Source organism: Tubulanus polymorphus, chromosome 1 (assembly GCF_964204645.1).
Source record: "Tubulanus polymorphus chromosome 1, tnTubPoly1.2, whole genome shotgun sequence".
Taxonomy (NCBI): Eukaryota; Metazoa; Nemertea; class Palaeonemertea; order Tubulaniformes; family Tubulanidae; genus Tubulanus; species Tubulanus polymorphus.
The window spans coordinates 4,772,475-4,797,194 of record NC_134025.1 but is presented as its reverse complement, the minus strand read 5'-3'; the positions used below and the strand labels follow the sequence as shown (position 1 = coordinate 4,797,194).

The following is a 24,720-nucleotide window of genomic DNA, read 5'->3' as shown; positions in this document are numbered from 1 at the left end:
GGCTCGTTAGATCGCGTTGACTAATGCGGGACGAAAGTTTCAGACGATTTCGCACGCGATTTGTTTGTTTTTCTATCTTTTTACAAACCACTCTCATACAGAGCGTCATATTTCATCAAATGTATGCGCGCGATTATTTATAGTATCCGGTTTGCCCGACGACGGCAGTGTTGATGCAAACCGTGAAATTGAAATTCAAATCATTTCTTCGGAATCATCAAAGTATGCGAATTTCACATCTGCAGTCAAATTGCTGGATGAAGAAGTCGGCATCAATTGAAATAGTTTACGCATTTTCCGTTTTTCATTCCGACAAAATACAATCAATTTTCATATTTACTTTGTGTTGGTGTCGCTAAATTAATCCACAGACAAATAATACAAATGGAAGGTTTATCATTTGTGACTGCGACCTAAATAAATGCTAACCATAACGATATAGTAATAAAGGTCACATTATATCCAGAAAACACACGCTAATATCATGTTCATGCATTGACGCATATACACAACAATTACATTCCTAGGGATATAATATGCCCGGACAGGGCTAATGTAGGCTGAAAGGTTAACGTAACGTGGCATAAACATACGAACGTGCTATCGTGGGCGATGGACAAGGAACAGGAGAACTAGAATTTCATTAATTATTGATGCACAAGGACAGTGATTTTGGAATCGTCTCGTGTCCTACGCAGCGGTCAGGGAATTGTGGAATTAATGCGATCCCGTCGAATGAAGTTGTGCGAGTCATCTGGCGAATTCATGCATATATATTCGTTTACTAATGAAACTTTATGCGAACCATTAGGTTTTAATTAAGAGCGCCATTATTCAGATTGCCATCTCGTAAAATTTTACTTTACGACTGTAGACTCGCTTGCGACTACGTAGATCTCGGTGTCGTTACGCGTTCGCGTACACGCAGGTGGGAAGCATTTTATATTTTCCCCATTGATTTGCCTATAGTGTCATCTGTGTCGGCTTTAGTACCACCCCTAGCACTGCAATAGACTGATTCGTTTAAATATCGCGTGGAAATTATTTATCGCTACGAATTAAATCATTTCCATTTAGCCGCAAGGGCGAAAAGATTTCCGGCATCGTCAATATGAAAGATGCCCTCCGATGCCCACTTGGCAAAATGTTGGTGGTGTAGACGTAGTACCTTTCGGACTATTGGACTAGTTGTATTTATCATAGTCTACCTTGTGGTTGGAGCTATAGTATTCGCAGCTATTGAAGGGCCCAAAGAAGAGGAGTTAAGAGCTTGTTTACAAGATATTAGGGCCGATTTTCTAAGGACCCACAGTCAGTGCCTTACAGGTAAGCCACAAATCCAGGATAGTTTTTACCACCAGAAATGCTCTTTTTTCTTATTCCGAGAGCCACCAACGCATTGAACTAGCGACTGAAATAGTACCCGTTTGACAAAAAGTAGCTGACAGAGGTTTTTCTGTATAGTCATTTTTGTTGCAAAAATGTGATAACGTTTAACATATTCTATGATGATTTCCGTATCGCGGACACTGGGGCATATATAAACGTATGTACCCTGTTATAAATATATATCTATATATATATATATATATATATATATATATATATTTATATTTTAGTCGATGTTTTCATCTGGTTTTAATCATTGAAAACATCTGTCTCGTTAATAATACCATTCGATAAGCTAGCTAGACCAGCGCGCATATATTGCTATCATTTTGTTGACTAGTTGAAATCTATCGTGTAGATCTATGTATATTAATCGGTTTTTATGGTAGATACATGTATATGAATTTTCTTTCTGAGGAATTCAATAACGCCAATTAATGAACGAATAATCCATGGATAGAAAGGTCTATTTATTATTATCATTAATTCTTAAGTAATTTAGTTTTCTCATAAACACTTTAAAAGGGAAGACAAAATCAATCATTGAGAAAATCTGAAGCATCTTAAACAAGAACATTTTAAGAGACTAGTCTAACTGATGTATCATTTTCCTGACGTGACATGTTAGTCCTTTGAATTAAGCCAATCGGAGTCATTATGAATATATGTATATGCGTTAAGAACCGTTTTGTCATAGCAGATGATATAGAGAAGAATAACTTGTTACCATGGCCACGACTCGCCATAGGACGAGTTATCTTGTTTCGTCTTGCCTATCGTGTTGTCATCGGTGACAGGAAATTTTTTTTCGTCGCGCAATGTCGTCAAGTTACTTCATAAATCCTACGCTTTTTCTCGTTATTGCCGTCAAAGCGCATAAAAATCGATTCATATAAAAAAATAGCGTTTAATTATTTCAAATAGCAACGTATTGTCGTCACTGTGATAGCAGAAAATAAGTTTGAAATTAATCTTTTGTATGCGAATTAGAGGGTATTTTACTAAAATTAAAACGTTATTTTCATTCATTCCACATCTGTTTACTCCATGGCTTTTGTTAATTTACATTCAGTGCATTACTGTTAAATGCCTACGTTTTTGGTGTCACTAGAAATTATGAATTTGGTTGAATATCTTGCATTGCTTTATTTGGAAGATGGTAGCCATTTTCTTGTTAATCTGTAGTGCTGTATTTAGCGCTGTATCGTGCGATGTTAATTAGCCGTAACGTGTGTCCAACCCATACACGGGCTCACGACATATTGCAGGGTGTAACCGCTGTCTCTACATCTGGATATCAATGTCAAATAAGATACTGCTACTGTGGAAACGTTCGCAAACATCCGTCTGTTAAAATGAATAAATTTGTGTACACAGCGCGAAAGGCAATTACGCGTCAGATGTATCAATATGTATATACATATGAAATATTTCAAGATATATATTTGAATATATAAAATTCACGACTTAAATATTTACAAATATGCTCTATTGTATTGCCAATTTCCGTTAACTAATTTTCTATCATTCTTCCGAAGTCTAAATTCGACGAGATAACGGGAATACCCCCGAAGACATTCAATTTTACTCGACATGGCGCAAAAAATGAATAAGAGAAAATCTATTCGACGGAGATGATGTCAGGAAATAGATTTAAAACGATTCCAGTAAAACTAGATTTCAAAACGTTTCATCTTCATCGATAACAGTATATTTTCAACGGAAACAAAGTTTATTCCTACACAGGCTCAACAATCATACAACGTAAAAGGGCATATTTCCTGACTTGGTCGTTAACGTATTATGTAGGGTTTCTATCCAACGTGGGTGACACATGCTGCATATAGGGCGTCAGCCGTTCATCTATATAATTGGACGGCTTCAGTTCAAAATAATTGTTTCCCGTCGTTCATATAAATGGACATTAGTAGTTATTAGATCTGTATACTGAAACGACCACGCATGTACCACCAGGAAGTCCCGATTTGTCAGCCTCGGCGAAAGGGGTATATATGTTTGTAAGTTATGCGGGCGTAAAAGTTCAGTCGTGGCGGTTCGGTATTTTCCGCGATGAAAACCGATGTTTATCATAGATTGCCATGAAGTGATAGTAGAGTGTTTCGATGAACGATTTGATGGTGAATTAATTCACTTTTTGTGCAAGTTTTCTATCATCGATCTGCCTACTGCACCTGTCACCGGTTATGAGCTTCATTTAACTCGTATGGGAAACATGAAGCGAAAATGTGTATATAGATACATATCACACGTTTTTCATAGAGCAATCTATCTAGATATCCAGGAGTACACGGACCGTATGTGGCCACTTTATTTATTGTCCAAAAAAGCACAGCGATGTCATATTTTGTGACCGACAGCTATCAAAATTGTGTTAATGAGCAAATTAGATTGGGCAATTAACACATATTAATGACAGCTTAAATTTTTTAAAGAATAAGAGACGTATTCCACCTCCCTGCGGAGATACCTGGGACGTCGCGCAAAGCTGAACACCAATCTGATCACAACAATCGATTAGGCTTAAGAGTTTGGTAAAAGTCCCCATGAAATGGGTTTATTCAATGGTGGTTTTAGTTTTGAATGAATTGGCTGCGGTTTGACCGGTCGGATCACGTTGAAATCATGTTTATACGACTCGCAACAATGTTTCCCATTGTTCTAATTGCGATAGTGAGTATGGACATGTCACTCTGTACGTGCAGTCATAACAATATCATTAAGCCGTACTCCATTATGCTGTTTCAAACATTTCTACTTTTATTGTTGTTATTTGAGATAGCGAAATGGCACGTGTTCAACCCTGTTTTTCCCGCGTTAATTAACGCTACTTTCCGATCAGTCCTCGCGTCGTCTCTGCGCGAACGTTGTATGAGGGAACGATGAGACAAGATCGTGACATCTCACGGTTGATCGATGTACCTCGGGTGTTACCTAGCAGCAGAAACACGATACCTCATAAAATCGGTGCAGCACTCGCTGCAGACGAACGGCAACAACCGTCAAACGATGAAGCAAAATTACCAAAACATGCTTCGAATCCTGACGATCTGAAATCTACACAAAATACCCCTTGAGAATATATCGCGGCAGAATGTATCCGAAAGAATTTTTATTTGATCATTTCGCATCGAATCCCGGTGTTTCTTATGTCCTAGGGTGTTCGACAAATTTCATTACCACCCGTTACATTGTGACAGGTCTCTTGTAATGTGGAACCTCTTTGATGTGGTTCAACGAATGAAGTGAAAATCTGCAGCGACCTTGTGTTTTAGTAGAAATATGATTATCTCGAATAAGATAGAATAATATCAGTGGTATTGCGTTCTTAAAGGCTTATATTCTATATCTTTAACTTTCTTTTACATAGATGGAGAACTTGAAGCTTTTATCGTCGAGATAGTGAAGGCAAATGAACGCGGCGTGTCAGCTATCAGCAATGTGTCCAGCGAGCCGAATTGGAGCTTCGGACAATCCCTGTTCTTTGCGGGGACCATACTTACAACTATAGGTGAGAATCACATTATTTTGCCGAATATATTTACATTTCTTTCGCAGTACAGTGTAGCCATATGATTTTCCAATTGGCTAGAAATTTAACAACTAAGCTCCTGGGAGTATAGATGATCAGGGAAGGACGGGGTGAATCGGAAATCATTGCGACTTTTCCAAACCATAACAAGTAGAATTGAGATGAAAATTTAGGATGTGCCATTGAGCTCATTGATTCATTAACAGTGACTAGATGGAACCAGTTAGTTTTATTTTAGCTTCCTTCAGATAAAATTTCTTATAAGAAATGACTATGAATTTTAGCTTTTCAATAATGGATCGATCATTTTCGTCGTATTGCAATACAAACGTATAGCACATTCCACCAATGTGTATCCAAGCATACCAACAGATGGTGGCAAAGATTTTAAGTGCGCTCTCAAGGGCCCTTGACACATCAACCAATATATCCCCCCATTAGTTATACAGAGTGTTTCTATAGATCTGACAGTATAACTGTTAAAACATTCGTTTTTATTCACATGCATATCGATGTCTGAAATCGTGATCAAATTAAATTATTTCTCCAGAAATCTTCAACTGTACTCAATCTCAAGAACAGTGCTGTAACTGAGATTCATTAGTCACAGTGGTATTGAAGATATATGAATGCGCGTTCATTTCATTCTTTCCAGGGCTGCCGTTGTGACGAGTGCGACATATGTTGCAGCAATCGTTTCTTCGATCATTTCTTTTTGCTAGATGCTAAAAACCACGAAGATTTGATATTAAACTATTCAGAGACATGTCTCATCTGATCTGAAGCGATCATACAGCTACCCAATGACACTACTAGAATTTGGTCTATCATAGTGAACGAGTTGTTGATTTAATTCATATAAATCGAATCTATTTTTTCAGGATATGGCCACACCACCCCTTTGTCAGAGGGGGGTAAGGTGTTCTGCATCATATACGCTTTACTGGGCATTCCGTTGACGTTGATCATGTTCACGGCTGTAGTCGAAAGGCTCATGATTCCGTCGACGATATTCCTTAAATGGCTCAACAAAAAACTGGAGCACCTGTACCGACCGATGTATATTCGCCTCGTTCATTTACTGGCAATCGTCATCTTACTGATGGTATTCGTGTTCCTGGTACCGGCAGCGATATTCTCAGCGCTGGAAACCGAGTGGAACTACCTGGACGCATTCTACTATTGTTTCATATCGATGACCACTATCGGTCTCGGTGATTACATTCCGGGTGACAATCCATCGCAGAAGAATCGGGCCGTATATAAAATCGTAACTACAGGTGAGATAGAAGTCGGTTGGAGAGGTTGAGTATTGCATCTAATTGAAATTGAATTATAATCCTCAGCAAAGCACGATGCGTCTTTTTCCGAGATAGTTTTGGAACTTTTAGCCGGGCATCATCCTGACGAAGAGTATTTGTTCGTCTTCTTTTGCTTTTTGTTAAATCATTTCTCGTTATGTTTCAGTGTATCTTCTGCTCGGTCTAATCATAATGATGCTCGCGCTGGCGGTCGTCTACGAAATACCTGAGTTAAACCTAGGCTTCCATTTCTATATGAAGAGCGACGAGGAATCCGACGATGAAAAAGTACGACTGAAAGATTCGGAAGCGGGTGGCCCGAAATACAGCCAACAGATCAACGACGGAGAGAGCCCATCGAATTGAGATGTCCCGATCTCCATTCTTCGGCGCTGTAAATAGGTCTAGCTACCAAAGTGATGTACACGCGTGCCAGCTTCAACCGAAACTGCTAGTCAAAAAGTATTTAAACACATTTTGGCATTTAGAATTATCTAACCGTATTTGTTGGGCTAGTTGGCAACCACCTTCAAGTCGGCTCGCATTTTGTAGACGACATTATAGGCGTGTTTCACTTTGGTAGCTTCGTAATTAAACGGTGCACTACAATCGCCCTTCTTGTCGTGTATAGTAATTTTCACCATTGCTACATCTTTATCGAAGGAAAGTGCGACTTGAAACGAAAATAATAACATTGAAAAAGATCGCATAATCAGGCAGTGTCATGGGTGACTGATGATATTTATGTATTTATCAATGATCTCTCCACATGTAAAATAATCACTTAAAAATGCGTTATAACGCGCACCCTTCTGTAGTATTTGCCGTACATTGGCTGATCCGGACCATGAACAGGAAATTTCAAAAGTTGTCAAAATGTCAAAATTCATTCCATTATAGATACTTTGAAAACTGAATTTTTGAGTTATATCTTCGCCACAAGAAACGATTTGATAACAAAAATGTGAAATTAACTTTTGTTGGGTGGTATTTTCTCTTCTTGGTCCAAATAAGCCATCATATCTATACAAGAAAATATTTACTACGATTCATTTATACGCTCAGAAATTCAGGATCAGCGGTAGAATGAGTGGAGACGAAAGTTTGTTTGGACATTTTTTTAGTACTTTGGATATTGACTGTGATTTCAGACGACACCTACCGTAAATTTTAGTTGCTATTGATATATTATATCTATTAATTGGTTGATGTTTTTGTTTGACGAAAGTTTATGGCCACGGACTGCGTGAAATTTCAAGCCTATTTCTGCCTTTTCCAAATTCTTGCTAATCGAAATGAAACCAAAAACATTTTCATTTCATTTAATTGTTTATTTTTCAATGATAACACCTTAAGTTGAGGAAAAATGTACACTGCGATAACTCTTCACTGATAATTGCCGATTTATTTTCTTAAATCTTTAACAAAATGATATATTGATATTGATATTATACATATATTGAAAAATTACATAATATTATATTTGTGAAAGTGATTGGCTAGCTATTGTGTTGATGATGGCAGTCATATCGTTGATATCTCCAAATAAAGCGCTTCTCGTCAACATTTAAGCATTTGTTTTTATTCATTTTGATCACCCTTAATAACGTATACGATAATAGAAAGCAATAATAAAAAGCAAACTAAGATCATTATAAATGTTTGAATAGCGCAACCGTGTTGGTTATGCGATATCCTGTAACGTCAATCAAGTCTTGTTATATATAAATCAAAGTTAGTGAATTCTTATAAGCTTAGCGTTTCGACTATAGTTTAAAATCTAGCAAGAATTTGTTTTTTTCACCGGTATGTCTATGTACTTCTTACACAAATGTGTCTTAGTTTTGACTGGGTATCTCTAGCGTCTGGGCCTGGCGATTACGACAACGTTTTTGGACTTGATACAAGATGGCGAACATGAAAATAAGCCCGATCGCGATGAAATAACCGCTGTATACCATGAACTGGAAGAAAAAAACCGGAATATTGTAAAAAAAAAGTTAGTTTCTATGAATATTGTCATTCAAAATCAATTGGAACGTACCTGTGGTCGAACAGGTGTATTTAAACCGTGTTTATCAACGACAATAAAAGTAATAATACTTTGTAGCACCAGCGCTATAAACGTATTGCAACCGAATATCAAACCGTAACGATCAGTTTCCAGGTAAGTAGCAATCTGAAAACTATAGATGAAAAGTAGATATAGAATGAGTGATGAAGGAACAGAAACCTTTATCAAATGAACAAAAACTTGATAACATGACAAGCATGATCGAAATTACTGGTAATTATATTGAGTTTTCTAATATTGCAAATACGATTTAATGATATTTTGGGATTATACTTAGCACCTGGCTACTGTGATCACAAGATGATAGTTGGAACGGAATACTATATAAAGTATGTAACAGGTCAGAATTTCAGTGGTCTGAGACATCACCATTAAACACATTCCGTCCAAGAATGACATAACAAACAATAGTAGCTCCCCGTATTCTTTCCAATTCACTTTGACGAAACCGACAGAAAATGCCATTATTGCGCCTAGAAAAAGATTTTTCTTGAAACATTGAAAAACGAACGCCGACGACATAATCAATCTCATGGTTTATTTAAAGGTCTACCTAGGACTGTGCTAACTGCTTCTACGGTGCCATTGTACAGTTTTCGATTCGTTTGGTCGATCAAAATCTCGTCCCACAAGTTCTGACCATAGTTTCCAACTTGCATAAATCCACACGTAGCCAATGCCCACCACACCGACCATTTCAACAAACCGAGGTCGGAATAGCTGGATTTTATGCCCCAATACATTTCTTTCATTTCGAAAACAACCCGCCGTCGGAATTTCATACAGCATCTTTGATCCCCTTGGCATGACGGTTCGATTTCGAGTGGCCCGCGATGTGTTGGTAAAATGTTGATATCATCGCCATCACAAATACCAGGGGGTGCTTCGACATTAGTGGATCCCTCCTGATCAGAAGCGACCAGTATGGTCGTACGAGTACGGCGGGTACGTCTGGGACCAGCAATGATCAGTAAGGCTATCGACAGAATCATTGCCGTGGCCACGCTGACTAACGAAAAATAGTTTAACTGCAGATAATTCATAACGTTATAAGTGACGAAAAGTTGAGCAAAAAGACCCGACAGGAAGCGACCACACAGAATGGAGCTACGAGTGAAAGAAGTTACTTTTTGGTATTGATCTTCCGATACTATCAAATAAACATACGAATAATAGGCGATCTCTGTCGAGGTTGCCCAGCCATACACGAACTGCATCATTTGCATAGGAAAAACCCCTTCTCCCCAAATAATGAGCGCCCAGGTTGCGATATACGCGACACCCTCTAGAGCGATAATAGGGGTATGCTGCACTATATCCGTAATCAGTAAGACTACCAAAAGGGCGACCATCGCAGAATATGTCCAAATTGGGTATATTTGGTTGTTCACTTCGTTTTCCGTTAGGTTTTTGTTCTCTTTCAAGTACCGCGTCAGCCATGCCTCCGAGGGCCTCAATTCTTTGAAGAAACCATACAAGCATAAAATGATCGTAAGGCCTTTCCAAGAAAGAAGGTTTCGGATATTCGACATCTTCAATCCGCGAGCTCAAGTCACACCTTCAAGATATAAGAATTCTATTTCCTTTCTATTTTCCGATTAGTCACAATTGTTTTGTTGCGATGATTGGAATAACAACCCACATTCACACGATGCGCCTTGTCTGAAAGATAAAACATGATATTACTGGGTCTAAACCCCAATGGACTTGGAATCAAGACTTGCCTGTGTTCCAACGACCTTGTTATTTAAACCATAGTTTTTAGATATTCTATATTCTACACAAGTCGGACTTGAACTTGAGCTTAGGGAGATTCCAGATTGCAATATATATCACAGTAATTCATTGCAATCGAATACATCATATGATAGTCCTTGATTACTTCAAGGATAGTCATAGCCGATGTGCTGGTATATATGGTAGAGTCATATGTGTACAATATATAGAATACAAAAGTGACGGGAAAACCATATGTTGTAATTTTTGTGCCATGGACTGAATATATTTATTTTCAGTTGTTCACACATTGTAAGCAAAACCTATATATGATGATTAAGTGAAAGCATTGACTATATTAGCTAGAAAATGAACTTTCAGTGAAGTACGTTCAGACACACTGACCTAAATCAAACGTGATAACCTATCGAAAACTAAATCCAGACTTTTCCTCATAACACAACAGCGTAGAATATTACAACAAAACTATACCAACTATCATAATTCATCGGTGTTATTCAGAATGCTTACCTCTTACCTGCGAAGGCAGTCAACTCACGAACTCACACACTTTAACTCTATTGCAACTTATCATGGTCTGACCTTTGTCACACGCAATGCAGAAAGACTAGGATATAGGCCTGTTTGTATTTTTCCAGCACTTCACCAAAGGTTCAGAAAATATAACGTCCGACGATTAGTTACGTAGATGATATCGTGATAGATTCTTTTAACCTATATATACTATAATTCATATTCTAAGATACCAAAAATATCGCCAGCCGAGTAGAGTATATTTTCATGGTGATGTAACGACACAAGACGACTGTTCGACTTATCCGGTTCATCACTGATTACGCACATGAATATTTTGCTTATTACAATAACGAATAAGAACAGACCAAAAAGTGCTCATTGATTCATATCATTTTAATAAAATATAGTATGATTATATATATACATAATTATGAATGTAGCGTGGATGTTCATGATCTTTGACTTGTATTCCAAGGGCTCCTTTAACCCCTCCGTCCCGTTGCGCTGTCTGCATAAGCCAGTGCGCTGTCTATAAGTGTTTAAATCGAGGAAATACTCTGTCAGTATAACAAAGATTCTCAAAAAATGAATAAACAAAAAAGAATCATACGTCGTGTGCTAGGCTCGTTGTAATGAATTCGGCCTTCATTAGACCAACGGCATATTTACAGCGATGGATCTCTCGCGCAGGGTCGCCTGAATGTCTGCCCAATCTCGTGTATCCATTTGTTTGCAACTGAAATACCAATGTATGCTCACGGTATAATACCTAATACAGGAATACTGAAAGAATTGGTGTATATCTATGTAGAACACTACATGAATTTATCTTCGATATTTACCCCATTTTGAACCAATGATAACTGGACATCCGGCATGCAGGGTATCAAAATCATAAGCGCCGCTCTGTTTCAGATTGTACCAAAACGCCGCAGCCCCCTTTACCACCGGCACGCGAGCACCTGCTCTCGGGAAAACTGTAGCTCCACCGAATTTGACGTCAGATAGCTGAAAATAGTCATTTTAAACGTAAGAATATTCAATGCACTAATGAGTTGCCGATCATAAAAACGTGCTACGGTCATAGAAACGCACGTAAAACATCCATGTTGCGAGTCGGTTGCCGGATCCTTCCATGAAATCAGCCACTTGCCATTTATGTTCAGTTTCATCCTATAAGACAACACCTCCGAAACAGTAATGGCAACTTACTTCCTTATGGCAATAAGGTCTTCGCAAGTTATCTCATCAAATTAAAAGTAAATCCATTATTCACAAAATACATACATTCGAACCTCGTTAAAACGAACTCGGATACAACGATTCATCGGATACAACGAATTTTGTCCCAAGTAAGACTTTGATAAATTTCGTACTGGATACAACGAAATATCGGTTATAACGAACATAATTTCAGGTGTACGTTGTATTCACTATTATAGGCATATATAAGGTATGATATATTTACTTACAAAGAAGTCATAGTGGTAATTGTACATTCCTCCGATACCATAGTTAAGTACCTTGAAATATTACATTATGAAAATGTTAGTACCATTAATACATATACTTAATTCGGTGTATTTCCAGGTTCAAACCTGCAGTGTTTCTGCGTGACTTAAACGGTCTAAAATTCGAGTGCTTAGACCAGTGAACATTTCTACTCTCTTGGATACTCTTTCAATTACTGGATCATCGACATCGGCCAACCAACCACTAAAACATTTTCAAAAGATAAGAATCTTCCCGATGGATTGGAAAAGATATATATTGAATTTCAAGTAAGATAGAGTTAAACAAGTGAACTAACCTTTCGCTGATTCGATCGTCTGAAAATAGAGTTGCGCTTCCGTTTCGAGATATCACTACTGATCTGGTTAACTATTTCAAATAACAAATGTTGTTTTTTGGATTTGCGTCAAAGATGGGTTAATTTTCGAAATTAAAATACTCACAATTCTTTTTGCTCTTTCGATGATTGCATTTATTTCTGATTCATGAATAACGCGATGGAACAAGGCGATCCGTGGTTCGATATTGACGATTTCAACATCTGCTGGTCTGTATGGAATCGAGGTTTTCTGCCGATAGCATTTTAACTTGGCCAACTCGGATGCACTCTATTGTGAAATCATGATGAAATATAGTAATTAAATTAGAATCTAGATTAAACTATAAAGAGAATACTATGGACCCACCTTAACATAGTCATTCCTGCACAATGCCTCATATTTGTATGTGTATTCTATGATATCCGTCCTGGAAAGAGCTTCGACGGGTGGATCTTTATTACCTAGATTCTTTACTGAGTGTATATAATAATCCATCAACTCGTTCAACTCCTCGGTACCATCTCTATCTACGATAACCATACCACGACAAATGAAAAAAAAAACAAATTATTTTCGATGCCATAAATAAACGTGGTTATCTATATTGGTGAGTCTCACCTTTTAGTATAGCGTCCTCAATGATCCTCAGAGCATTCGCAGGGTCACCGTGCTAAAACAGTTTTCATATTTCCTTTTACGTATGAATATTTTTCATATTGTCTGCTGTTCGCTCGTCTAATTTGGAAAGCGGGAAATACGTACCAAATCGTAACAATGTGCTTGGCGTACCATGATATCGGTGATAGATTGATCGAATGCACCACCTTTTTCAAGCAGATCAATTACAGCATCGTACCATTCAACTGCCTCGTAATACATGCGGCGATCTTCGGCGATTCGAGCTATTTCGTAGAATTCGTTGATGGACAATGGCTCGGAATGGCTACCGTTTAGAGTACCAGTCGACAATTCTTCGAAACTGATGAAATATGTATTTCTAAGTCTTACAAGGGCAAGAGCCGTACCGATAATATCTTCCTCCGTTGGCCACGTAGTACTTCGTTGCCTTCCGTTTTGAAAGCTTTGAAAAAAATCTGCGGAAGAAGATTCGTTTGAAATTCAAACCCTAATATCGATTTCAGATTTGACCATCTGGTTGAAGCCTTCACTGACCTTTGATGACAAGAAAAGTAGACTTTTCAAATTTGGATAGATTTTCTAACCAGACCTTCGCTAATCGACGAACCATGTGGAATATGTTTATGGGGTTTTCCGTGTATTCGTCGTCTTCTATTGCCAGACGATTTACTTCTATAGTTTGCGTGATAAAACTGCAATGACGGTCGAAAATTTACTAGATCTAAACCTTTCTCAAGCCATACAAAAAATTATTTTTGAAACAAAATATTGAACGCGAGTTGGTTCAAACTGTAGTGAAACAGTAATCTTGTGATCTGTGTAAAGACTAGTTCATTCTCTGGCCATAGTTTCATAACATTTTTTTCAACCTTTTGTTAAACTTATTTTGAATATATTCCTGGGAACGATCGTGAGTCTGTTATATATTTTGATACCAAGGCAAAAGTTAAATCTGTAAAATCTGTTCAGATTTCGTTCCTCGATAGCTTCGTATATGTTTGAGACACATTGAATGATGATATACGTTAAGAATTACCATATGCCAGTCGCTCATTGTTCAATATCCCCACAGAATGGATTATTGGATAAGGGCAGATGTCACCAATGTCTCTTTCAAACTTTTGATACAAGTATGACGAATATAGATCGCTGATAATGTACTACATATCAATCTCAGATATAGTTATTCACCCACCTTTTTCGTTCTATACGATATTCTGTATCATATTTTCGCCCATGTTCTAATCAGGTACCTAGCTGTAGGGAAAGCGTGTTTGGATAATCGTATCAAATTACCTTGTCAAACTATCGACGTCGCTGTCCGGAGGTACGGTATCAAGTTTGTTTAAAACCATTCGACCAAGTCTCAAATACTGGGCCTCTTCCTCCAATGCACTCCTCACTCGGAAGACTGCCGTAAAACATTCCATCCGTACTTGATCGATTGACAAACAAATCAAAAAGATCCAACAGCACAAATAATGAGATCCCTTCATAATCGGTCGCATCAGTATTGAAACTGACTATCTGTTCAGATCGACACATGTGTAAAAATCAATACCTCTGACGTTGGATGGAGACACATTTTCATGGACAATTTGATAAGCGGTTTCAAACACATTTAGAAGTTATGCTTATGCATTACTTATGTATTGTTTATTCTTTGCTACTTGATTAATAATTTGTAACATGTTTTGTACTTAGCGTAGGGCTGTTCTTTTGTTCGGGGTAAACTCGTCATTACGCGAGTGTTTAATGTCATTTGGTGCAATGATGATTGGGAAATAACTAGGATCCTACGTATTTCTGAGTATTTTGATTTGTATATGCGAATGGTGTAATCTGCCTGTTGTACCACATCAACATTTTTCGGGGGTGAATTACTGAGGGAACGCGAAACAACGATTGTTAGAGCAGGCTGTTGAATTAAATAACCAGTGGATTCATGTCTTATACAGTCGTTCCTCGACGGCTGTCGGCAAACAATTCTTTCGGGTCAATACAATTTTCTCCATTTCTATTACAGCAGATATGAATTGAACCCACAACCGTAGGCCTGGGGTGTGTTTCTATAATACCCTTATACCAAAAGACGCCTCGACGTAAAAGTTGACTGGCACGATATTTTATTGTCAATTTTATTATCGTTTTAAATCGTATACTTTTTCCGTCTAAGAATACATGTATTCATTTTTATTGCACGGACGACGAAACATTTGTGCAGCTTCGTGTGTCCACTTGTTTGCCACTATAAATAAAATAAAATGTATTTGATTAGGATTTTACGGTTACATTTTTGCGAACGGTCATAAAGGTACAGAAAAACATTACCCCATTTTGAACCTATAAGTACAGGACAACCGGCGTGTAAAGTTTCATAATCATAAGCGCCGCTCGGTTTCAGATTAAACCAAAACGCTGCAGCCCCCTTTACCACCGGCACGCGAGCACCTGCTCTCGGGAAAACTGTAGCTCCGCCTATCTTGACACCGGATAGCTGGAAAAAAAGGCCATTGGGATGCAAGATTTGAAGTTGCTTAATTAGCGAATACGACGATTTTAAATTTATGATTAATTCAAGTCTGCATTGAAAAATCATACATAGAACATCCAAGTGGCAACTCTATTGCCGGAGTCTTGAAATTGTTTTCCAACATTCCACTTGTACGAAGTCTCATCCTTTTCAGATATCATATGAAAATTAAAAAGCACTGATTGACGGGGCAAGATGAATAAGATTGTTGCGTAGATTGAAAAATTCATTTTTGATTCGGTGTAACTTTTCTATCGTTTAGGTATACGTAAGCTGACTACATTCTAACATGCGAAAAGAAACTTACGAAAAAGTCGTAATGAGCTTCGTACATTCCACCAATTCCATAATTCAACACCTGCATTGAATAGAAAATCTCTGAAAATCAGCATTTTCATATAAGGTACGTAATAGTATTCCTCTCTGATCATAGCTCTTGATTATAGTTGCTAACCCTATAATTAAAAAAATTGAACAAGATTCCAAATCACGGCCCTTAAAAAACATTCACCTGTAATTCTTCAGCATGGCTAGCTACTGGTAAAATCGCCGTACTCAATCCAGTTAAGATTTCGATTCTTTTCGATAACCGTTGTATTAATTCGTTATCGGTATCTGCCAACCAACCACTAGAATATGGTGATGAGATTGCTGTTGCTGAGAAAGGTGTGAAGTGTGACGACTATAATAACCTAATGGATGGCGAAGAAAATTATGTACCTTTCGCTGACTCTCATGTCTGAGATTTCCATAGATGATCCATCTGCGCTGACGACAATTGATTGCTTCAGCTTGAATCAAAGTTATCAAATCTTGATAAAATCTCTTTGTTTTGAAATTAAAATAGAAACAGCAAATGGGTTTTCTTGTTTAAATTGTATGTGGCGGATTCTGTGACCTTTACAAGATACGTCAAACGGCACCAAAATGCCAAGATCAAAGAAAAACGTCGATTTTTCTCTATAGAAAAAATCTGCAAAAATGGAAGAATTTAACGTTTTAGAATAAACTTATTTTAGAAGACGTTTTTCTTAGTTTTGGCGTTCAGGAATTTTACGATATGGTCCGATCGAGAATTAGCCGCTATATAAATGAACGTTTTGGACTATAAAAAGATCGTGGAATTACATACTTTTTTCTTCGCAATACTTTTAACTCTTTTAATTTCGTCATCGGAAATGACGCGATGAAATATAGCGATTTCCGGTTTGATATTTACAATCTCGACGTCGGCTGTACGGTACGGTATCGACGTTTTTCGCTTATAACATTTCAATTTCGTTTGTTTGTATTTGCTCTGGAAAGTTCAGAGATGATTTTACACAGAGATAATAATACACAGACTTATATTGTTATCTTTATACGAATCAAAACAACGAAATACTAATCATTTATAAATCTGTTCTTCAGTTGTTATCTACCTTTTTATGATCGTTTCTACACAGTTCCTCGTACTTATACGTCCATTCAAAAGCCGGATTTCGTTGAATGGTAACATTCTCTTTTTGTTCCATGTGGGATATTTTTCTTTCGAAATACTTCAAATCCCGCTGCAGCTTTTCATCTGACGGATCTTCTCAAATAGAAATTCGAACTTGATAATGGATAACAATATTACACCATTAATTTATAGTCACCCATTCTACAGAAATCAGGCTTACCAAGAACGAGGCCTTCTTTAATAATTCTGTAGGCGCTTGGCATATCTCCGTACTGAAATATATACGTGTGATGCATGAAAACTTTTGTTTAAGATAGATTATCAAAATAGGAGGTTTCTTCCTCAAGATTATATATATTTACGGTATGAGAATTATTCCATCTTCATTCTGCTTGTAAAAAAGATTCATTTCACGTGCTATAACAGATTACCACAATTGCATACTGGTTTTGTACCTTTTCGTAGGCTGCGGCAAGATTCCTTAAAGCAGCAGAAACAGTTATTTTCGACTGCACTTTTCCTCGTTTGAGTTGTTCGATGACATATCCATACCACTCGATAGCCTCGTAACACATTCCTCGGTCATAAGCGACGCGACCGATTTCGAAAAACTCGAAAATTGTTAACGGTTGCGAGTGCGTGCCGTTCAGTGTGCCGCTGTAAAGTTCATCGAAGCTGATAAAATATGTATTTCTAAGCCTGATAAAAGCCATCGCTGTTCCAGTGATGTCTAACTCTGTAGGCCAAACATGTTTTCGTTTTCTGTCCATCTGGTATTGATCCACGAATTCTAAACATAAATCAATCAATGCTTACGGTTGACTACTGTATCTGTGCTTTGTATTAATGGCTCATTAGTAAAATTGAGTCAAATATACCTTTGATCAAATTCACTTCAACATTTTCAAGTTTTGATATGAACGAGGTCCAGTTCACCGCCAATCTTCGAACCATGTGAAATATATTAATCGGATTTTCCATATAGCCCTCATCGGAAATGGCAGGCTTGTTAGCTTCTTTAATTTCGAGAATAAATCTAAAAATAAAACTTCCTCAAATTGAAAATCTGTAGTTGAAGTTGCGCTTCAATCTTCACCGTTTGTATTTTAGTTATAAACTTCCATTTAGTGTACGGAAGCGTCCTGGGGACATAATTCACGTAAATGATGTCCCCAGGACGCTTCCGTGGTACTGTTCTTAGTAAACTTGACTGAAGAAAATGCATTGAATGCAATGAACATTGCGCATGTGATACGTTTCTTATTTCCCAAATGGTGAACTGGAAATACAGAAGTTCTAGTGGCTATGGTGCAATGGTTCAGCTTGATAACTACCGAACACTCTGGTACTAATCGATACGTGTGACTAGATTTCATAAATCAACGCGCAAGTTCGACATCTGCATCAACTTTTAGAAAAGGCTTCAGATCAATCATCATATATGTGTGAATGAAAAAAGCTCCATCCGCATATATGTCTGCGTACACATAAGAAAATTTCAAATTCGAAATAAAATTGGTGCGCATTTTTTTCCAAATTCCAGCCCTCATATAAACATACATGTACGTGTTCATATAATTTACGTATCTAATCGATCGGGATCCTTTTTACGATTTACGTATCTAATCCATCTGGATCCTTTTTACGACAGTAATGTATATATTGAAAAAATTTGTTCTGTTTTGTAGGGGTTAAATATCTAAGGATATACCGACTATAACTCAAATAAATAAAATCGTTCCTTATTCATTCCCACACCGTAGAAATAAGTTTCTTTACCGTCTGAATTCCTGGATGGCTTTCAAATCGTCCTCCGAATGGGATTTATCTTTTTCCTCATCTAATTTCTGCAGAGTCGTTATTCCTAGCTGTATGTAGACTGCTTCGGTTTCAACGGCCTGGACCGACTTAAAAACCGCCGTGTAACAGTGCGCATTCGTTATTCCGATTAAATGTAATATAACGAAAAACACAATAAGATACACTACATCCATGGTCTAATGATTTGATGATTTTGCCAGGAACTGATTAAGGAATCCAAAAATTTCAAATTAATATTATAACGTGGATCACACGTACGCATGTATCGGTGGACGCTTGTCTCAAATTACCGCCAGATTTCATCCAGCGTTTGCACATGTTTGCATTGTGACGTGTATTATGACATCGGTTGTCAGAAATGTCAATCATAATTCATTTGCTATAGGGAATTAGTATTGTAAATGTTTTATAGGATGTAAATGGAAAATACTTTTTTCAAAGAAAACACAAGAGGATTTTCGAGAAACTATTCCCGTCAATTGCTTTTTGAGCAAATGAATAATATTCTCTAGTTTCTGTATTCACATTAGAGAAGTGTAGATATTCCTTTTCACATGTATCATCTTGGATATTCTCGCAAAACCATTGTCCACGATTAGGCTTACGTAGTTGGATCCCTTAATATTCTAAATAGGCCAAGAGGATTTATGTTCGAGCGTCCACATATTCATGACTTAACACAATAAATACGTGTTATATAGAAATTTATTCATCTACTATATATACAATTGTCAATCATTATTTAAAACAGTAGTACCAGTCAATAAATAGCCACCACCACCGCTCATATTGATCTCGGGATGAGTGCGTTTCGGAAGAACCTGCAACCAACAAACACCGATACATATATGATAAATACACAAGCCTTCGTGGAATATGCAGAGGACACTTTTTCGACTGAACTCATAGTTTACTGTCACAAAATGAGGCCTCTGTCTAATAATCAATACATATAGTATATTCATTATATAGTTCTTATATTTTACAGCTTTTCTAGAGCACTGATACTATGTGTACTAAATAAACTAGGTGCACATTAACTACAGTCAACTCCTGATTTACCGCCCACATCGGTGCAGAACGATTTTGGCGGTATAGAGAGTATGGCGGTTTATCGGGGGTGTTTTACTATGTATTTGTATAGAGATGTACATTAAGAAAACCTGGCGGTAGGCGGGGTGGCGGTATATGGGAGGGCGGTATATCGGGGGTTGACTGTACAATCTATTTTTCTTTATTTTCAAACTTTATTAGAATTTAGCCTTGCAAATGAATATGCAGTACCTGATATTCCCTAAGCCAGGTCTCGGATAACCGAAGAAAAACGACTTTTCTGGTTTCTTTTAGTCTCAAGAAGCACTCCATCAATGGCTGAAAAAGGGAAAGATCATCGTAGTCAGTATGTATTCAATAGCAGACCTAAATTAAACCTATGCTTGTAATGCCTTCACCTCTTTGTACTGGCTGTATACAGCGAAAGGTCGCGATGGTTTCAGAAACTTGATGAGTTTCATTACTATCGGTGTGGGATCGAACTTGGTTGCGCAAATCAAACTGGAAAGAAATCAAAATACTCCATAAATACAGAATTCAATTTTGAGGTAGAATCTCGGTAAATTCATCTTCTCTAAATAAACTGACCTATCAACAGAATTACTACGTAAATCATCCATTCCTTCATTTATTTGATCAATTCGTTTCTTCTTTCTTTCAATGATCAGTCGAATTTGCTCTGTTGTTAATTTACGTTTTCCAGGAGCATTCGATTTTTTGTCTACATTCACTGTACTCGAGTTTGCTTGATTGTTTGCTGCTTCTTCTTCAGATTTGTCATCGATCCCTAGAACAGCGTCTTCATCCTGAAAAGAAAAACTGCTATTAAACGTAATCCACAATCGTGAAATGGAAGTCACTTTAGTAAGTCTTACTCACATTTTCGACCGGGGTCGGATCAGGCAGTTTTTGACCAGAAACTAATGTTTGCATATGAGACAATGATATACTTGTTACGTGTTCATCGATGTACTCTTTAGAAATTGGCATACCATCCATGATTCTGAAAGAGTGAAAAAATAAAAACACCAAAAGTAACGCTATACAGGTATCGAAAATGACACAGAATTTTATTTGAAATATCCACACTTACCTGGTTTGTGAATTTCCAGGGTGAAAGTCAAATACTTTACCCAAACCTAAAACATGAAAAAATGGGTTGACGGAAGAATATTCAACGATTAATCAACTTTAGTCATATGACTATTATTGCAAGAATTGGATTGAGGTACCAGTACATTTCTTATCATATAATGGATGAAACTCATTTACCTCCTAAACGTTCTAGAACTGCTCCTAATACTAGTCCACCACATGATTCTACGACAATTACATTCGACCCAGCTCTTACATTTGCATGGGATAATATCTGGCCGAGTGAATCGATTCGCATGCCACTGAAATTTAGAATTAAGTTTAACTGTTAAGTAATTCAATATGCTATGAAGCGAGCCAATTAAACAACAGCAATGCCGTACTAAACTGACCATATCTTTGTCTTGTTTTTATTGAAATGCATCTCACACAACAATCTTAAAGTTGGCTTCAGAATGGTTATTATCTTGGTGAACCTGAAACGGAATGCAATCATCAGACAAGAACTCATCTAACACAAAAACACAAAAAAGATTGTAAAAAATTTCACAAACTTCTTTTTCTTCTTCTTGATATATTTTTCTTTAGAAAATTCAGTTTTCTTATCAAATGTTTCACTATTTTGAATCAGTTTCCCAATGATTGCCTGTACATAATTTAAAATAGAAAAATGTAAATCAAACATCATCCTACATAGAATTTAGGTTTGCCTAATTCATCAGCGCAGCATCGACTGAATACATGTTACCTCTCCATGAAGTCCTTCAGCTCGCATAGCTTCAATATCTTCCTTCGAAAGTTTCTGATTTGTGTCACAATCGTGCAGATTCCGGTTGTCAGCAACTAAGGAATGAGACAATTTCTTATGAATTCAGTTAGATGGAATTTGTCATGATAATCCAGGAGTTACAGTTGTAATGATGACGGAATGATAATTGTTTGAAATGTAATGTTCTCACTGTATCTGTTGATTCACTCTACTAAAGAGAGTTGTCAACTATTTGATAAATCAGTAAGCGATCTTATCTTTGGATATGCTGTGATTTTATGATTGGATGGGATTAAACGTTGGCTTGATTAATATCTAATTGTGGAACTTGTGGAACACAAACTGACAAGGCTTACTGGTAAATTGTAGCCTACCTTTCCTTTCTTCCATATCTGTAAGGCAACTTTCAGGTGTATCGTTAGGTTGAACAAATTTCACCAATGCACCATTACCAACTTCAAATTTTGTACCATATGAATGACCGACAGCACCATCAAATACAAATTTCATTTTCTCCATCCATACCGGCCTGCAAAGATTTCATTAAAGAACCACTTCAACATGCATGTATCACAAATAAACAGAAATATATCATAATCTAGCACGCATGAAATGGAGCGGAGGTAGGCCTACGACGCACGCCGCCGGGAAGGGAAAATAGTACGCTGAAAAAGTGGTTCGGATCTTACCGCTCTGAGCGTATCTTCAAAACTTTCAGATTATCGTCTTTCTTTACAATAACCCAATCGTTTTCACTTATCGTAGCCATGATTACCAGTATCAATTAAAACGTGGAGGAGTAAACAAGCAGAAATGCTACATTCAATATTTACATGGCCAACGACCTTGAAAATCCATTCTTGGCCAGTGTTCCCCTAACCGCGTTCCAGAGCGGAATACTGGACAGGACATTCGATTGTTGCGCGCGAGCGGTGGGTCGTCGGGCCGGCAGCCTGGGCCAAATTTGGTTTTCGTATCTAGTCGACTAGTGGTCGGAACTAATAACCGAATGCGCTCAATTTACGAATTATATCCAGAATATAGTTCCGACTAACTGACTTTCGGTTTCATTTAGTTCGACTACAGTCGACTAACTCCACCGAAGTTGACCCTGGACTTTAGAGCCACAAACCGAATGTCAGTTAGGCGAAATTATGGTCCGAAAATGGTCCACCACGCTGGCCACTCTCTTTGTGGGCCGGAACTAGCCCTGGTCGACAACAGAATTTAGCGCGCTGGGTCGCTGTATACGGCCGAAATGTCCAAGATAGCCGACGATAATTGTTACGGCGACCGAACTATAGTGCATCTGGTTAATTAGCTCTAGTTCACTAGCTAAGAAAGCAGCTGAAGTTCGCCATTTCGTCTTGCCCTTACGCCAGGATTTTCAAGGGTATTGTCCGGCTTGGTTAAGCGATGGTTTATTCCAAAAAACAACAAGCTTACATGTTATTCGAGGCGACAAATCAAAGGCTACAAAGTAGCCTCTAACTGAGTCGCAAATTACGAATATCTTCGATCAATACATGAATAATCTTCATACGTATCGATTGATGCCGCCGGCAGTCTGGGGCTGATCGGCGTGCCGTTAATCGTCTAGTAAAGTGTTGGGTGCGAAGCTCTGTTCCAGCAATCTTCTCAGTTATCGAGTTGTAGTGAGAGTATTATCATGAGACAGCTTTTCAATATATCAGATGTAATTGTCAGTTCAACGACCGAAGGAGGGTTTAAACCCCATCCTCGGTGTAATTATATTCATCATGCCGATTACAAACCACTACATGTGAACATGTTTCTACAAGTTATGAATTATACAATTTTCAGTATTGCGATCTTCGGTGTCTGCGCAAACATTTTGTCTTTCATTATTCTGTTTAAAGAACGATCCAGTAACACAAGCATATTTTATTTGAAATGTTTGGCCATTGCTGATCTGCTTGTTTGTTTAATGTATGTGACATTTGATTTTCATTATCAGCTCTACAGTCGCACTTTGCTGTTGGACATGACCTCCGAAATAAATCATACTATGAAACGACTGTTTTCTTATACACAAAACTTTCAACTTATATTTGCACATATTGGTGATCTCGTAACATTCCTGATCGCTGCAGACAGATATATCGCCGTGTGTTGGCCTCTAAAGGCAAGAAAAGTTATCACAATTAAGAAAAGTTACATATTCTTCACCTTACTCGTTTTGATATCTGCCAGTGACGGTGTAAAGAATTTCTTCTTTTATACGACTCGCCGTTCGCGCAATCCATGCACTGGCTACGAGCGATGGACACAAAAATATACATCATTTGGAAGAAACATTTATATACGATACTACGAGACATTTGCTCGCGCGCCAACATTTGTATTCATTCCCACTGTAATAGTATTTATGACCACAATGCGATTGATTTTAACTTTGAAATCTGCTAATGCAGCTAGAAAAACAATGTCTTCAAATCATACCAACGAACATGACCGCAGTTTAACGTTGACATTAGTTATCATTTCGTGTTTCTTTCTATTGAAAAAATCGTTTCAACTGAAAGCAGCCATAAGCAATCTAGTTAATAGTAGCAACGGTATTATTGGTCTAGGTTCCACGTCCCTATATTTGAATGCTTTTCAGAAATTACTCAGGATGATTGTAGCATCAAATAATTTCTTTATATATTGCGCTTCGCGGCGTCGCTTTCGAAAACAACTGCGAACTATGTGCCACCAGCATCGTTAGCACGTGGATAAGAAATACAGGAAGTTCCAGATACAAACATTAATAAGTATAATGATAATACATGTATCTTCAAAATGTTCAAACTATATTAGAAACATTCTTGCTGAACATTTGGACCTCGTAAAATTGGATGACGCATACTACGCATATGACCACGCATACTATGCATATGACCTCTTATTTAAACAAAATGCTCTAACATCAAAATATCATCTCAAAATTGAGAAACCATTTATTGT

At 37.5% G+C, this 24,720-nt stretch overlaps 5 protein-coding genes across 6 annotated transcripts; 1 reads left to right on the top strand and 4 right to left on the bottom strand.

Annotated features, from left to right (window-relative positions):
• Nucleotides 1-477: 477 nt before the first annotated feature.
• LOC141901946 (potassium channel subfamily K member 1-like) lies at nucleotides 478-7,592 on the top strand. Its single transcript, XM_074789552.1, has 4 exons — nucleotides 478-1,326; nucleotides 4,778-4,918; nucleotides 5,821-6,219; nucleotides 6,407-7,592. Exons 1-4 carry the CDS (start codon nucleotides 1,119-1,121, stop codon nucleotides 6,604-6,606), a joined length of 948 nt encoding a protein of 315 aa, XP_074645653.1. The 5' UTR covers nucleotides 478-1,118; the 3' UTR covers nucleotides 6,607-7,592.
• A 354-nt stretch (nucleotides 7,593-7,946) lies between these two features.
• Nucleotides 7,947-10,735, bottom strand: LOC141901936 (thiamine transporter 2-like). Of its 2 annotated transcripts, XM_074789532.1 has the most exons (5): nucleotides 10,562-10,735; nucleotides 8,868-9,976; nucleotides 8,595-8,787; nucleotides 8,285-8,426; nucleotides 7,947-8,204 (listed from the first exon to the last, which is right to left on the bottom strand). In XM_074789532.1, the coding sequence occupies exons 2-5, from the start codon at nucleotides 9,844-9,846 to the stop codon at nucleotides 8,079-8,081; spliced, it is 1,440 nt and encodes a 479-aa protein (XP_074645633.1). In that variant the 5' UTR covers nucleotides 9,847-9,976; nucleotides 10,562-10,735; the 3' UTR covers nucleotides 7,947-8,078. The 2 variants fall into 2 exon arrangements, with proteins under 2 accessions (XP_074645633.1, XP_074645642.1); XM_074789541.1 differs by lacking the exon at nucleotides 10,562-10,735 and having other exon boundaries at nucleotides 8,868-10,179.
• A 438-nt stretch (nucleotides 10,736-11,173) lies between these two features.
• LOC141915437 (prolyl 4-hydroxylase subunit alpha-1-like) lies at nucleotides 11,174-14,468 on the bottom strand. Its single transcript, XM_074806962.1, has 11 exons — nucleotides 14,335-14,468; nucleotides 13,162-13,378; nucleotides 13,018-13,069; nucleotides 12,766-12,926; nucleotides 12,523-12,687; nucleotides 12,378-12,448; nucleotides 12,166-12,283; nucleotides 12,040-12,090; nucleotides 11,663-11,740; nucleotides 11,410-11,575; nucleotides 11,174-11,303 (listed from the first exon to the last, which is right to left on the bottom strand). Exons 1-11 carry the CDS (start codon nucleotides 14,466-14,468, stop codon nucleotides 11,233-11,235), a joined length of 1,284 nt encoding a protein of 427 aa, XP_074663063.1. The 3' UTR covers nucleotides 11,174-11,232.
• A 686-nt stretch (nucleotides 14,469-15,154) lies between these two features.
• LOC141914990 (prolyl 4-hydroxylase subunit alpha-1-like) lies at nucleotides 15,155-17,406 on the bottom strand. The gene is made up of 10 exons (XM_074806342.1): nucleotides 17,375-17,406; nucleotides 17,233-17,284; nucleotides 16,993-17,144; nucleotides 16,704-16,868; nucleotides 16,292-16,362; nucleotides 16,083-16,200; nucleotides 15,879-15,929; nucleotides 15,640-15,717; nucleotides 15,370-15,535; nucleotides 15,155-15,286 (listed from the first exon to the last, which is right to left on the bottom strand). Exons 2-10 carry the CDS (start codon nucleotides 17,273-17,275, stop codon nucleotides 15,210-15,212), a joined length of 921 nt encoding a protein of 306 aa, XP_074662443.1. The 5' UTR covers nucleotides 17,276-17,284; nucleotides 17,375-17,406; the 3' UTR covers nucleotides 15,155-15,209.
• A 2,125-nt stretch (nucleotides 17,407-19,531) lies between these two features.
• Nucleotides 19,532-22,606, bottom strand: LOC141911782 (tRNA (adenine(58)-N(1))-methyltransferase non-catalytic subunit TRM6-like). Its single transcript, XM_074802827.1, has 12 exons — nucleotides 22,440-22,606; nucleotides 22,125-22,279; nucleotides 21,730-21,824; nucleotides 21,536-21,627; nucleotides 21,374-21,457; nucleotides 21,159-21,283; nucleotides 20,980-21,025; nucleotides 20,766-20,889; nucleotides 20,475-20,692; nucleotides 20,285-20,387; nucleotides 20,118-20,204; nucleotides 19,532-19,654 (listed from the first exon to the last, which is right to left on the bottom strand). Exons 1-12 carry the CDS (start codon nucleotides 22,517-22,519, stop codon nucleotides 19,565-19,567), a joined length of 1,299 nt encoding a protein of 432 aa, XP_074658928.1. The 5' UTR covers nucleotides 22,520-22,606; the 3' UTR covers nucleotides 19,532-19,564.
• Nucleotides 22,607-24,720: the final 2,114 nt, after the last annotated feature.